Below are 13,043 nucleotides of genomic sequence, written 5' to 3' on the forward strand. Positions count from 1 at the left end.
ATCTTGATCTTCGAGGAGAAGCAAGAGGCCTTTTCGGCAGAGGTGCTTCCACAGGCGTCTTTGGTTGTGGAAGAGCCTCTGGCCAGGTAGGTGTAAGGGGCGCTGGCGGAGGAGGCATAGGAGAGTTGTAGGAAGTTGGCTCTGTATGTGCTATTTCAAAGTAAGGAATAGCATGCACAGAGTCCAAGGGTTCCCCTTAGAGGTAAAATAGTGGTAAAAATAGATAATACTAATGCTCTATTTTGTGGTAGTGTGGTCGAGCAGTAGGCTTATCCAAGGAGTAGTGTTAAGCATTTGTTGTACATACACATAGACAATAAATGAGGTACACACACTCAGAGACAAATCCAGCCAATAGGTTTTGTTATAGAAAAATATCTTTTCTTAGTTTATTTTAAGAACCACAGGTTCAAATTTCACATGTAATATCTTGTTTGAAAGGTATTGCAGGTAAGTACATTAGGAACTTTGAATCATTTCAATTGCATGTATACTTTTCAAGTTATTGACAAATAGCTACTTTAAAAGTGGACACTTAGTGCAATTTTCACAGTTCCTGGGGGAGGTAAGTTTTTGTTAGTTTTACCAGGTAAGTAAGACACTTACAGGGTTCAGTTCTTGGTCCAAGGTAGCCCACCGTTGGGGGTTCAGAGCAACCCCAAAGTCACCACACCAGCAGCTCAGGGCCGGTCAGGTGCAGAGTTCAAAGTGGTGCCCAAAACGCATAGGCTAGAATGGAGAGACGGGGGTGCCCCGGTTCCGGTCTGCTTGCAGGTAAGTACCCGCGTCTTCGGAGGGCAGACCAGGGGGGTTTTGTAGGGCACCGGGGGGGACACAAGCCCACACAGAAATTTCACCCTCAGCAGCGCGGGGGCGGCCGGGTGCAGTGTAGAAACAAGCGTCGGGTTTGCAATGTTAGTCTATGAGAGATCAACGGATCTCTTCAGCGCTGCAGGCAGGCAAGGGGGGGCTTCCTCGGGGAAACCTCCACTTGGGCAAGGGAGAGGGACTCCTGGGGGTCACTTCTCCAGTGAAAGTCCGGTCCTTCAGGTCCTGGGGGCTGCGGGTGCAGGGTCTTTTCCAGGCGTCGGGACTTAGGTTTCAGAGAGTCGCGGTCAGGGGAAGCCTCGGGATTCCCTCTGCAGGCGGCGCTGTGGGGGCTCAGGGGGGACAGGTTTTGGTACTCACAGTCGGAGAGTAGTCCGGGGGTCCTCCCTGAGGTGTTGGTTCTCCACCAGCCGAGTCGGGGTCGCCGGGTGCAGTGTTGCAAGTCTCACGCTTCTTGCGGGGAGTTGCAGGGTTCTTTAAAGCTGCTTCTTGAAACAAAGTTGCAGTCTTTTTGGAGCAGGTCCGCTGTCCTCGGGAGTTTCTTGTCTTTTTCGAAGCAGGGCAGTCCTCAGAGGATTCAGAGGTCGCTGGTCCCTTGGAAGGCGTCGCTGGAGCAGAGTTCTTTGGAAGGCAGGAGACAGGCCGGTGAGTTTCTGGAGCCAAGGCAGTTGTCGTCTTCTGGTCTTCCTCTGCAGGGGTTTTCAGCTAGGCAGTCCTTCTTCTTGTAGTTTGCAGGAATCTGATTTTCTAGGGTTCAGGGTAGCCCTTAAATACTAAATTTAAGGGCGTGTTTAGGTCTGGGGGGTTAGTAGCCAATGGCTACTAGCCCTGAGGGTGGGTACACCCTCTTTGTGCCTCCTCCCAAGGGGAGGGGGTCACAATCCTAACCCTATTGGGGGAATCCTCCATCTGCAAGATGGAGGATTTCTAAAAGTTGGAGTCACTTCAGCTCAGGACACCTTAGGGGCTGTCCTGACTGGCCAGTGACTCCTCCTTGTTGCTTTCTTTGTTCCCTCCAGCCTTGCCGCCAAAAGTGGGGGCCGTGGCCGGAGGGGGCGGGCAACTCCACTAAGCTGGAGTGCCCTGCTGGGCTGTGACAAAGGGGTGACCTTTGAGGCTCACCGCCAGGTGTCACAGCTCCTGCCTGGGGGAGGTGTTAGCATCTCCACCCAGTGCAGGCTTTGTTACTGGCCTCAGAGTGACAAAGGCACTCTCCCCATGGGGCCAGCAACATGTCTCTAGTGTGGCAGGCTGCTGGAACTAGTCAGCCTACACAGACAGTCGGTTAAGTTTCAGGGGGCACCTCTAAGGTGCCCTCTGGGGTGTATTTTGCAATAAAATTTACACTGGCATCAGTGTGCATTTATTGTGCTGAGAAGTTTGATACCAAACTTCCCAGTTTTCAGTGTAGCCATTATGGTGCTGTGGAGTTCGTGTTTGACAAACTCCCAGACCATATACTCTTATGGCTACCCTGCACTTACAATGTCTAAGGTTTTGTTTAGACACTGTAGGGGTACCATGCTCATGCACTGGTACCCTCACCTATGGTATAGTGCACCCTGCCTTAGGGCTGTAAGGCCTGCTAGAGGGGTGTCTTACCTATACTGCATAGGCAGTGAGAGGCTGGCATGGCACCCTGAGGGGAGTGCCATGTCGACTTACTCGTTTTGTCCTCACTAGCACACACAAGCTGGCAAGCAGTGTGTCTGTGCTGAGAGAGGTCTCCAGGGTGGCATAAGACATGCTGCAGCCCTTAGAGACCTTCCTTGGCATCAGGGCCCTTGGTACTAGAAGTACCAGTTACAAGGGACTTATCTGGATGCCAGGGTCTGCCAATTGTGGATACAAAAGTACAGGTTAGGGAAAGAACACTGGTGCTGGGGCCTGGTTAGCAGGCCTCAGCACACTTTCAATTGTAAACATAGCATCAGCAAAGGCAAAAAGTCAGGGGGCAACCATGCCAAGGAGGCATTTCCTTACAAGAGTCCAGAAGCATGATGGGCGACAACAGAGAATATAGCCTGGAGCAGTCTTCTTCAACTTTTTCGACCCACCATCCCCTTGACCTATTAGCCGTTGGCCACGGCTCCCAATTATGTAACTTTTTTTTGGGACGTGTGGGTGAAAGGGTAATTTCTGGGAAATTGCTTTACTTCACACTCATTTTACTTGGCCAACTAACTTGAAAACGCCATGAAGTAGATTTAAGAGTGCACGCTTTACAAAAACAAAACTCCAGTTGGTTTAACTGAAATATGCTTCACAAAAAACGTTAGTAGAGCTGGCCATGTTAAACAATATGGAGGTCACCCAGATCAAGAAAAAGAAATAGATTTTACTTTGAATACTACTGGAACATATTTAAAAGCAGCTTTCCTGTTGAGCAGAAGGGTTTCAAAAATGTCTGTGCTTTTGCATAGGCCAGGCTAGTATCAATATTTTTTATGTCAATATTTAGCATTCTCTATGTGTGCATTGCCTCACAGCACACCACCTCTCAACATTGAGCCACACAATCAAAATGATAATCGAACATGAGCCTTCTCCCCTTATGGATCTCCCTTTAGATGTCGGGGACATCTTGTGCACTGGCAGAGCTCATCAAACATGGAGCTGGGAAACGTCGCCAGCTGCATGTTACCATTACCACAAAGCAGCTGAAGACATGGAAATGTCAGACATAAGCAAACTTGGCAGTCAGATATCTGAACATATTACACCAAGAATCAGAGAGAGGTGGGGGGCAGATATGCCACTAGCACCAGGGAAAATATAGGTTTATGTTTGAGAAGGGAGATGATACAAACGTCATTTGGGTCGGACTTGGCCTTCTTTCTTCCACAGGCATAACACTTGTCAAATAAGGATGGCATTTTATTTGACAAAGTTAAGTTTTCCTGTCAGAAAAACACTAACAGCTAAAATCCGTCAAGTAAAGTAGTCAAACATTTTTAGTGAGAAAAGTGATCGCAGAATTGGCTGAGGGGTTCCAGCAGGGATCCTATGCTGGAAACAATAGGTTTAACTGGATAAAGGAGTAACCCCTCGTGGATCTTCAGCAGGATGTAGAAGTAGGACACCTTGGGAGTACGGTTGATAAGGAACTCTTATTTGGATATCCATTCTTGGGTTTCTGCTGCGGTCACTATAGTGTTGATCATAGTTGTGAGTCTTGACATGGGTTCTTCATCTAGCGGTTGGGAAAATCTTTCATCTGTCAGCTGGTGGAGGCATTCAGAGTTATAGTCTGTTGTGTTCAGAATCACAATAGTGCCGCCCTTGTCTGCCGGTTTTAGTAGAGCGTGGTTTCACTGTCATCAGCTCCTGAGAGGACATGTGATGAAAAGGTCTGCAATCCTCTAGTTTCTCTACTTCTTTAAGCACGGCCTGCTCAAAAGGTGAGCACTTCATTAGGTGTCATCCCAGTGGTGGGGTTGAACCTTGATGGAGCCCGTAATCCAGAGTTAGTCTTTTCCGGAGGAGATATATCTTGGAAGAAGGCAAGTAATGGAATTTTTCAGAAGAAGGAACGCAGGCAAATTTTTCAGAAGAATCCATGCGGATCATTGGCAAGGCGGAATCTATTTTCCACCGGAGCTGGTACAAACCTCAAGCCTTTTTCTACGGCAGTGTTCTAAAGAGGAGCAATCACTTTGGTGGAGAGGGTTTTCACTAGGTTTGTGGGTTCGTCTTGATCCACAGCTGCATCTGTGGTTCGGCTCTTGGTTGCCGCCATTGGACTCTTTTGTTGGTACCTCTTCTTTTGCCTCTGTTGTAGGTACCTCGTCTTTGGGCTCTGCCTAAAAAAGTGGGGTGAGTGAATTGCTGAGGGAATAGAGGAAGTGGTGTTGAATGGGGTATATGGAAGTTGGGAGCCCACAGTGGTTGTTACCCTGGATAAGGTCCACTAAGATAACCATAGATCAGTGGAGGTGGTACCCTTCTAAAGTCGTGGTTGGCTGCCCCAGCTATCTCCACTCGAGGAGCTACTGGCTACTGAAGGAGTTATTTTTGCATCAAAATGTGAAGGACCCATTATCCGATAAGGACTCGCGCACCAACCTACACCTTGTATTTCCTCTCCCCTGCACTCATATGTCAAAAGATCAAATATCTCTGCCAAAAGTCCCCCCCATCGAGGGGCCTGTCAGTTATTGCAGCGCCAACTCGACCAGGAGTGGTCCATGATGAAGGATGACACACCTTGAGGTGTGTGAGGACATTCAGATCTGATCATTCCGATTCAACCTTGTGGTCACCTCTATTGATCCTCCTGTAAAAACAACCCCTCCGTCCCGTTCTAGGAGGAACGGCACCCACAGTCTATATAATGTCTCCGACCCTCCAGGTTCCAGTCTTAGTGTCTATCTGGCTGTTTGCCTAATTTTATTTCTTTTCAACTTCAAACGTTTAAGGTATATACTGGAAGGTGATCTCACTCTTTTTACTTGACAATTACATTCTTGTTTTCCATTTGTCGTAAAACATATCATCCTAACTACGTAATTTATTCAAGTTTAGAAAACTTCTCTGGGTGGTTTCAGGGAGCCAGAGCCCAGGCCTTGCTGCCATCCCCTGCAGTGCACAGCCAGAGGCCATGGGCGGCGCGCAGGGTTGGCCGTGCGCAGCACAGGATTGGGTGGTTATAGGGGCTTGGCTACAGGCCAGGGCCTGCGGCCAACCTCTGCTGCACACGGCCAAAGGCTGTGCAATGAGCAGGGTTTTGTGGTTATAAGGGTTGGCTACTGGCCCAGTACTGCAGTCAACCTCCGCTGCACATGGCCAAAGGCCGTGTGCGGCGGTGGTTGGATTAACGTATTGAAATTACTATACGTTAAAAAAATAAAATTAAAAAATGTATTCATTGGAAAAAAAAGGAAACAAAAAGGACGTTATAGTTAGGTACTGAATTTACCTACACAAAATCAGACAAATTCAACAGTTAGAGTTATTTAAATAAACTAGAACTCCCACCCCAAGGTAGCTATAACTTCTACCCTCGCCATGCTCTAATTACCCCACAAATTACAGCACTCATGACGTCTTTTATAACATCATTGATAATGTCACTGTAACATCTGCAGTAAAATTACTGATCAGGCAAGTGGTCATTGCGAGGGCACGAGTTTTAGTTACTTGAAATAACTAACTATAATTGCTCAATTTCTCTGGTTTTTGTGCGCGTAAATTCAGACCCTAACTATGAAGTCCCTATAACCTTTGCCTTTTTCAGTGTGTGTGAATATATCTATCCATCTATCTCAATGGCCACACACCACACAATGAGAGCACAAAGTTCGCGCTCCACTGGATTGCTGAGAAAAATGTTTTATTGGCAAAGTGTTTCGACCGAAACGCTGTTCCTCATGGCTCAACCCAAAAAGCAGCTGTGCCCTACACCACCATTCTGTAGTAAGTGGATGATAAAGTCACTACTGCTCGTAATGTCTTGATCACATTTATAAAACAGACTACATATGACTGGTAGAAAGAATGACATTTACTCACATTAAAAACAGCGGAACATTACATTCCAATTGTTATAGCTATACCAGTCATTTCTTTATAAACTAGTCAGAAGCATGGCCATGTGGCTAATAGTCAAAAGTAATTTCACAAGCATGTATGTTATATCCTACGCATTTAAGGGGATTTCAGAATGTGGCAAAAAGCCTGGTAAATCACACTTCACAATTGTGGCTGACTTAGGAGAAGAGCATCCCGGTGGGGTTGAGTAACACTCGATGAGAGACCTTCTACTCTCATGGCAGCATGTTCAGATATTGCAAAGAGCAGAACCCAGTGATGCAATTAAAATACCTAGACTGGTTACAGTAAATTGCCTTGAAAACTTACACTGGAAAACACTTCCATTATATCTGATTTTTAAAAATAATTTATTATTCTAAAGGAAAATGTTCAAGACATTTAATTTGGAAACATTTAGGTATTCATAACATGGAAACAATCTGATGCCCTACTGAGGATTCATCCCCGTAAAAGTATCACAATTACCATGAAGAAATTACTCAATAAGTAACTGCTGATTTATGTATTTGACTGTCCTACATGACACAAAGGGGTCTTCGTTGTAACCAGTCTGTTTCTAAATTAGCCAGAAAGGTGGGAAACAAACGTGTTATCTATCTTAAAATGTTACAAATGTAAGTGCATCCCATTGTCAATCTATTGGGCCACCATTTGTGGTGATCGAAATTGTGCAAAACCACAGCAGGGAGAAAGTCTCTTCTGTAGGCACCTACAAGGATTCCCACCATCTAGTCAGCACTTTTGCACAAGGGGAGCTGGTGTTTCCTTATTCTGAAGATTCTATCAAACTTTCTCTTTTGGATCGCTAATGGAGAAATGGGAATGCCCATTTTAATTATATGGTCATTACTGATTGCCAGGCATGTGACGAGGACCATGAAATCCTATGGCCATGTTACATGAAGAGTATTACAAAACCCTGGGCAGACTATCTTCCTAGTTTGACTGGCAAGGAAGATACCAAAAGGCTTAAACAATTAATTAGGTCCATTTGCGGAGGGGAAACTTAAAAAGCCCACTTTTAGGGACTATGTCATGACCCAAACGTGCAATGGCGTGGAACCCTACTTAGATTTTGTGAACGACAAGTGGGAAAGGACCCTGTTTACCAAATTTTGGTTAGGCACCATTAGGCCTGTGTTTTCCTCTCCATCCACATGGCTCAGCAACCATTTTAATAAGTCCCTGTGATGAGGTCTTCTTTTGTAAATATTATGCATCTTCTAAGCGTAAATTTGTATTGCTAATTTTAAAATCAAATGATTTTTATCAGCACAAAGCTGCATGTTATGTCTTATGTAGGTTACCTAGCCCCTTGGTGGTCTCTGCAAGTGGGAGCTTCTCAAAAAATCCCATACGTCTACGCAACTGATTAATGTTTAAAAAGTTGTTCTATGGTTGTTTTTAATCATTTTTTCTAAATAACATCATATACTGTGTTTGACTGTGGTTTTATGACTGCCATGAAACAATCAAATAAAGCTGATTTAACTGTTGAAATAATTATAGTCACTCACCTAAGATTTCACCCTTGAAACTTTTTTTCTAAGAATAAATGGTAACAAATATTCTGTGACCTATAACAGCAGGCATGCAAAAATACAATTTTTTTTATTTAACTAACAAAATTACAAATGGATAAAAGTGCTGCTGCTTGAAACCAAACTGCCTACATACCTGACCATGAGTGTCCCCCGCAGACTTTCCTGCCTCAAACTTCAACGCCAGTCCAAAATCAGCAATGCAAGCTGTGAGGTTGTTTTTCAAAAGCACATTCTTACTTTTTATGTCCCTAATAAAATGAAAACCCATCTATTGTTTAGTTTCACATTATTAAATGTGAGAAAAAAGTCAAGTCATATAATGGATTTCTGATCAACACAATCACAAGTAACATGAATTCATGGTGTGACAAATTGTGAAGGTTAAATATATGTATTAAAATTTTATATGCAGGTCTGAATCTGAAAATAAGCTGTATTATGTCTGTCTGCTGAATTATATATACACCAATTCACGTGCACTGGAACTATTGAGACAGCATTTGTAAGGCATGTGAATGTAACAGGCTATGGAGGATGCTGAAGACACCTGTGAGGTTTAGCAAGCACCTTTCAAATATGACCATCACTAAGTTTCCAAATATATGCTTTCAGTGAATCAATGTCTTAGATTAAATCAATTTTTTTTGTACAAGCATTCTGAAGCAACCTTATGATGTCCACAAAACTCAAGCGAGTACTCTAGACCAAAAGAATGAATACAAGATCCCCCAATTTGTCAAAAGGACTGTTTCACACATTCATCATTTACAAGAGGACTCAAATGGGTGAATGAAAATGTGCAACACTGGAAGGATATTTTGCTAGCCAAAGAATATTCTCTATAAAGGTCACCATACTCTTTCCTAGGCCAATTCTAGTGAATCGGAATTTCTCCAAATGCAATATGTGTGACTTCAGATACCTAGTACTGAAGTGTTTTGAGTAGGACTCACTTGTTTCTGGGGATTCACCAGCATTAAATCAGAGATAATCTGATAATCAAGCTACTAAAAGTTGATATGCAGAATTGTTTATCTATGTGATGAAAGGCCACCCAGCTAAAATGTAAGTTACCCTCATTGATGGTTAAGAGAATTCTTAATCCAGGAGACTCCAGCAGCACATTTTCTCTGTCTGACACTCTGACAATGATTTCGAGTCAATTTTATCCAATCAAAAAATCTTTGCAAATGCAACTACTAGTCTCCAGGCATTCCTGTAGGGTACAGATCTCCAATGTTCGTTAATGAGCGCCCAATCCAAGCCAGAGCTTCAGGAAAGCTACTATGTTAAAAAATTCAATACAGATGTATTTTATGAGCATGTGGTGTAATAGAGCATGGATTTGGACCTTGCTGACTTTTTCTGAACACCCCGTAGAAACCTCTACAAGGCTGAACTGAAGTAAATTCTGTCAACGGGCCCTGCAAAGAATAAGTAACCTTAACAATAGAGGATTATTTTTAAGATGAGACAGATGTCTTTAGTGAGTTAAAAGTGGAGTCTTTTGACACAGTTTTGTCCAAACCAAACGTGTATGCAATGGTGACAGAGCACACCAGATATCTCCTTTACCAGTCCCATTTTTAAATATTGACATGCATAATGCCAGTGTTTACAAAAAAAAAAAAAAACAACACACAACTGAACATCTTGGAATTCAGGCACTGGCCATCAACACGCTTACACCACTAGTCACCGCTGATTCTGTATGCCATCATTTAAATGCCTTGGTGATGGAGAAACTTCAACGAGTTCTGGTTTTAGCTTTGAGTTCTGTTTCTCTATACCTTACCAGGACTCCTTATATGCAATCAGGTCCATCTTCTCGGGGTCCAGGTAGGCTTGCCTTTAGTCGCTAAGTTTCTCTAGGGTACATGCAACCTTATATGATAATAATGAACAACCCTCTTTAATAGTTTTAGTCCTGGCACTCCATGTGCATATAGAAAGATGCTGCCTTAAGTGGAACTACTGTCCAGTGGTCCGGACCTCCTTCAGAGTAGATTCCTCTGAACTCTTTCTCTACGACGTCAATCAATAACTGAATATAGTACTATGTATCCTGTGATTCCCACCCTTCAGCAGACTATCTGAGACACTGCAATGCAGCTCGACTCTTGCACCAAAGGAATGTAGAGGCCACTAGCTTCCTCAAAAAATCACAGGCATATCAGCTTATCACATTCGTATGTAAAATACAGAGCATTAAAAAAAATATGAAAATCCAATTAGGCAGCTTAGATCCTAGTTAAGGATGTGAGCAAATGAAACATGGAATCAGTGCAAATGAAGATCACTTTATGATAGACAAGAAAACACTCTTGATGGAAAGCAAAGATCTAGAGAATGCAGTGAGGGAAATATGCATAATATCAATTAAAGAGAAAGAAGAAAATAACATGAGAAGAAACAATGTGCATTTTATGGGATTCCCCAAGACAAGGCCGGACTGGCCGTTGCGAGCATCGGGCGTTTCCCTGGCAGGCCGATTTGGTTATTGGAGGGATGGTTTTAAAAGCACTGCAGAGTTTATTGTAAATCCAACAGTTTTCAGGCAACAATAGAAGTGTCAAGATAATTCTGGTGATTAATATACCTGCTGGAGAAATCGGAGTTTTGTCTAGTGGCAGTTTTGACTCATCTACTGCAGTGCAGAGGGTTAATATGCTGGCTGCAAATCAGAGAACAGTATTTTGTGTGCAAAGCTCTGTGGGGTACTGCTGTTGTCCCAGAGATCCTTTTATTACTGTGCAGTTCATAAATTACAATCATAAAATAGCCCAGTAAACTATGAACTGCCTTCAAATAGTAGCACGCAAACTGCATGGTACGTTAGAAATTATTTTTAGTCCCAGTCTTTATTATCCTTATTTTGCTAAACAGGGTTTGTTTGGTTAGAAATAAATTGGTATGAGTATTCAACCCTAACCACTGTTACATCCTGAATCCTGAGTTTATGCTTCCCCAGACCAAGAACTATAAACTCCTTCGCTGCCAGGCCTTTTATTTGGCTATTTGGGGTAGCTCGCGCTTAGGCCCTCAGAACATTTTGTCCACATGAGCTACCCACGCCAAATTTGCGTCCTGTTTTCCCCCCAACATCCTAGGGATTTTAGAGGTACCCAGAGTTTGTGAGTTCCCCTGAAGGAGACCAAGAAATTATCCAAAATACAGTGAAAATTCTTTTTTTTTTTAAAAGGGGGAATGGGCTGCAGAAGGCAGCTTGTGTTTTTTCCCCTGAAAATGGCATCAACAAATGGTTTGCGGTGCTAACATCACCATCTTTCCAGCTTTCAGGAACAGGCACTTGAATCAGAAAACCCATTTCAACACAATTTTGGCATTTTACTGGGACAATCCCCATTTTTACTTTTTTGTGTGCTTTCAGCCTCCTTTCAGTTAGTGACAGCAATAGGTATGAAACCAATGCTGGATCCCGGAAAACTAAACATTTCTGAAAAGTAGACAAAATTCTGAGTTCAGCAAGGGGTAATTTGTGTAGATCCTATAAGGGTTTCCTACAGAAAATAACAGTAGAAATGAAAAAATATTGAAATTGAAGTGAAAAAAAACAGCCATTTTTCCTCCATGTTTTACTCTAACTTTTTCCTGCGATGTCAGATTTTTTAAAGCAATATACCGTTATGTCAGCTGGACTCTTCTGGTTGCGGGGATATATAGGGCTTGTAGGTTCATCACGGACCCTAGATACCCAGAAGCAATAAATGAGCTGCATCTTGCAGTGGGTTTTCATTCTATAACGGGTTCACAGCAATTCATTTGCTGAAATATAAAGAGTGAAAAATAGGTTCCAGGAAAACCTTTGTATTTCCAAAATGGGCACATGTTAAGGTGTTGAGAAGCAGTAATTATTTGCACATCTCTGAAATCCAGGGTGCCCATACTAGCATGTGAATTACAGGGCATTTCTCAAATAGACGTCTTTTATTTTTTTATTTTTTTACAAACTGTCTTACATTTGGAAGAATCAAATGTAGAGTAAGACAAGAGGCAATAACACTTGTTTTGCTATTCTGTGTTCTCCCAAGCCTCCCGATGACAATGGTACTTCATTTGCGTGGGTAGGCCTAATGCTCGCGACAGGAAACGCAACATGGACACATCACATTTTTACATTAAAATCTCATGTGTTTTTTGCAAAGTGCCTAGCTGTAGATTTTGGCCTCCAGCTCAGCCGGCACCCTAGGGAAACCTAGCAAACCTGCACATTTTTTTTTACACTAGACACCTAGGGGAATCCAAAATGGGGTAACTTGTGGGACTCTCACTAGGTTCTGTTACCCGGAATCCTTTGCAAACCTAAACATTTGGCCAAAAAAAACACTTTTTCCTCACATTTCGGTGACACAAAGTTGTGGCTTCTCTCAGATTCCAGAAATTTCCTTCCACCCAGCATTCCCTCAAGTACCCCAATAAAAATAGTACCTCACTTGTGTGGGTAGGCCTAGTGCTCGTGACAGGAAATGCCCCAAAACACTAACTAAACACATCAAAATGATCAAATACAAAACTACCTTTTTTTGCATGGGGGTGGGGGATGGGGAGGGGCACCCAGGTTTTTGGCCCTGGGGTCAGCAGCCATCTAGGGAAACCTACCAAACCCAGACATTTCTGAATACTGGACACCTGAGGGAGTCCAGGGAGGTGTGACTTGCGTGGATTCCCCCAATGTCTTCTTACTCCGAATCCTTCGCAAACCTCAAATTTAGCTAAATAATAAAATACATTTTTCCCACATTTCTGTGTGGGATCACCGCACGGGATACATTTCCTACCACCTGATGTTCCCCTCAGTCGCCAGGTAAAAATTATACCTCACTTGTGTAGGTGGGCCAAGTGGCTGTGACAGGGAGGAGCCCAAAGCATGTCGAAATTGAGGGGGAACCGAAGCGGGTCCAGAAGGGCAGTTTGAAAAAAAACATTTTTAGGCTGACAAGTGCAGCTAAATTGTGGTCGTTATAGATGACAATGTTGGGTAGTAGGAATGTTGTGGATTCCTGCAGATTCCAGACGGTTCCATCACAAAAACGTGGGGAAAATGTGTTATTTCCAGCAAAGTTAGAGGTTTGCAGGGCACTGTGGGTAAGAAAATGG

General features: G+C 43.3%; 1 protein-coding gene across 1 annotated transcript in view; it reads right to left on the reverse strand.

Moving 5' to 3' along the window:
- The window catches only part of ACVR2A (activin A receptor type 2A), a 249,853-nt gene that overhangs the window by 87,044 nt on the left and 149,766 nt on the right, over positions 1–13,043 (reverse strand). The window contains exon 8 of the mRNA XM_069225237.1: positions 8,059–8,173. Coding sequence (XP_069081338.1) covers positions 8,059–8,173 — 115 coding nt within the window. The remainder of the gene's footprint in view (positions 1–8,058; positions 8,174–13,043) is intronic.

Source organism: Pleurodeles waltl, chromosome 3_1, assembly GCF_031143425.1.
Source record: "Pleurodeles waltl isolate 20211129_DDA chromosome 3_1, aPleWal1.hap1.20221129, whole genome shotgun sequence".
In the NCBI taxonomy this organism is placed as follows: domain Eukaryota; kingdom Metazoa; phylum Chordata; class Amphibia; order Caudata; family Salamandridae; genus Pleurodeles; species Pleurodeles waltl.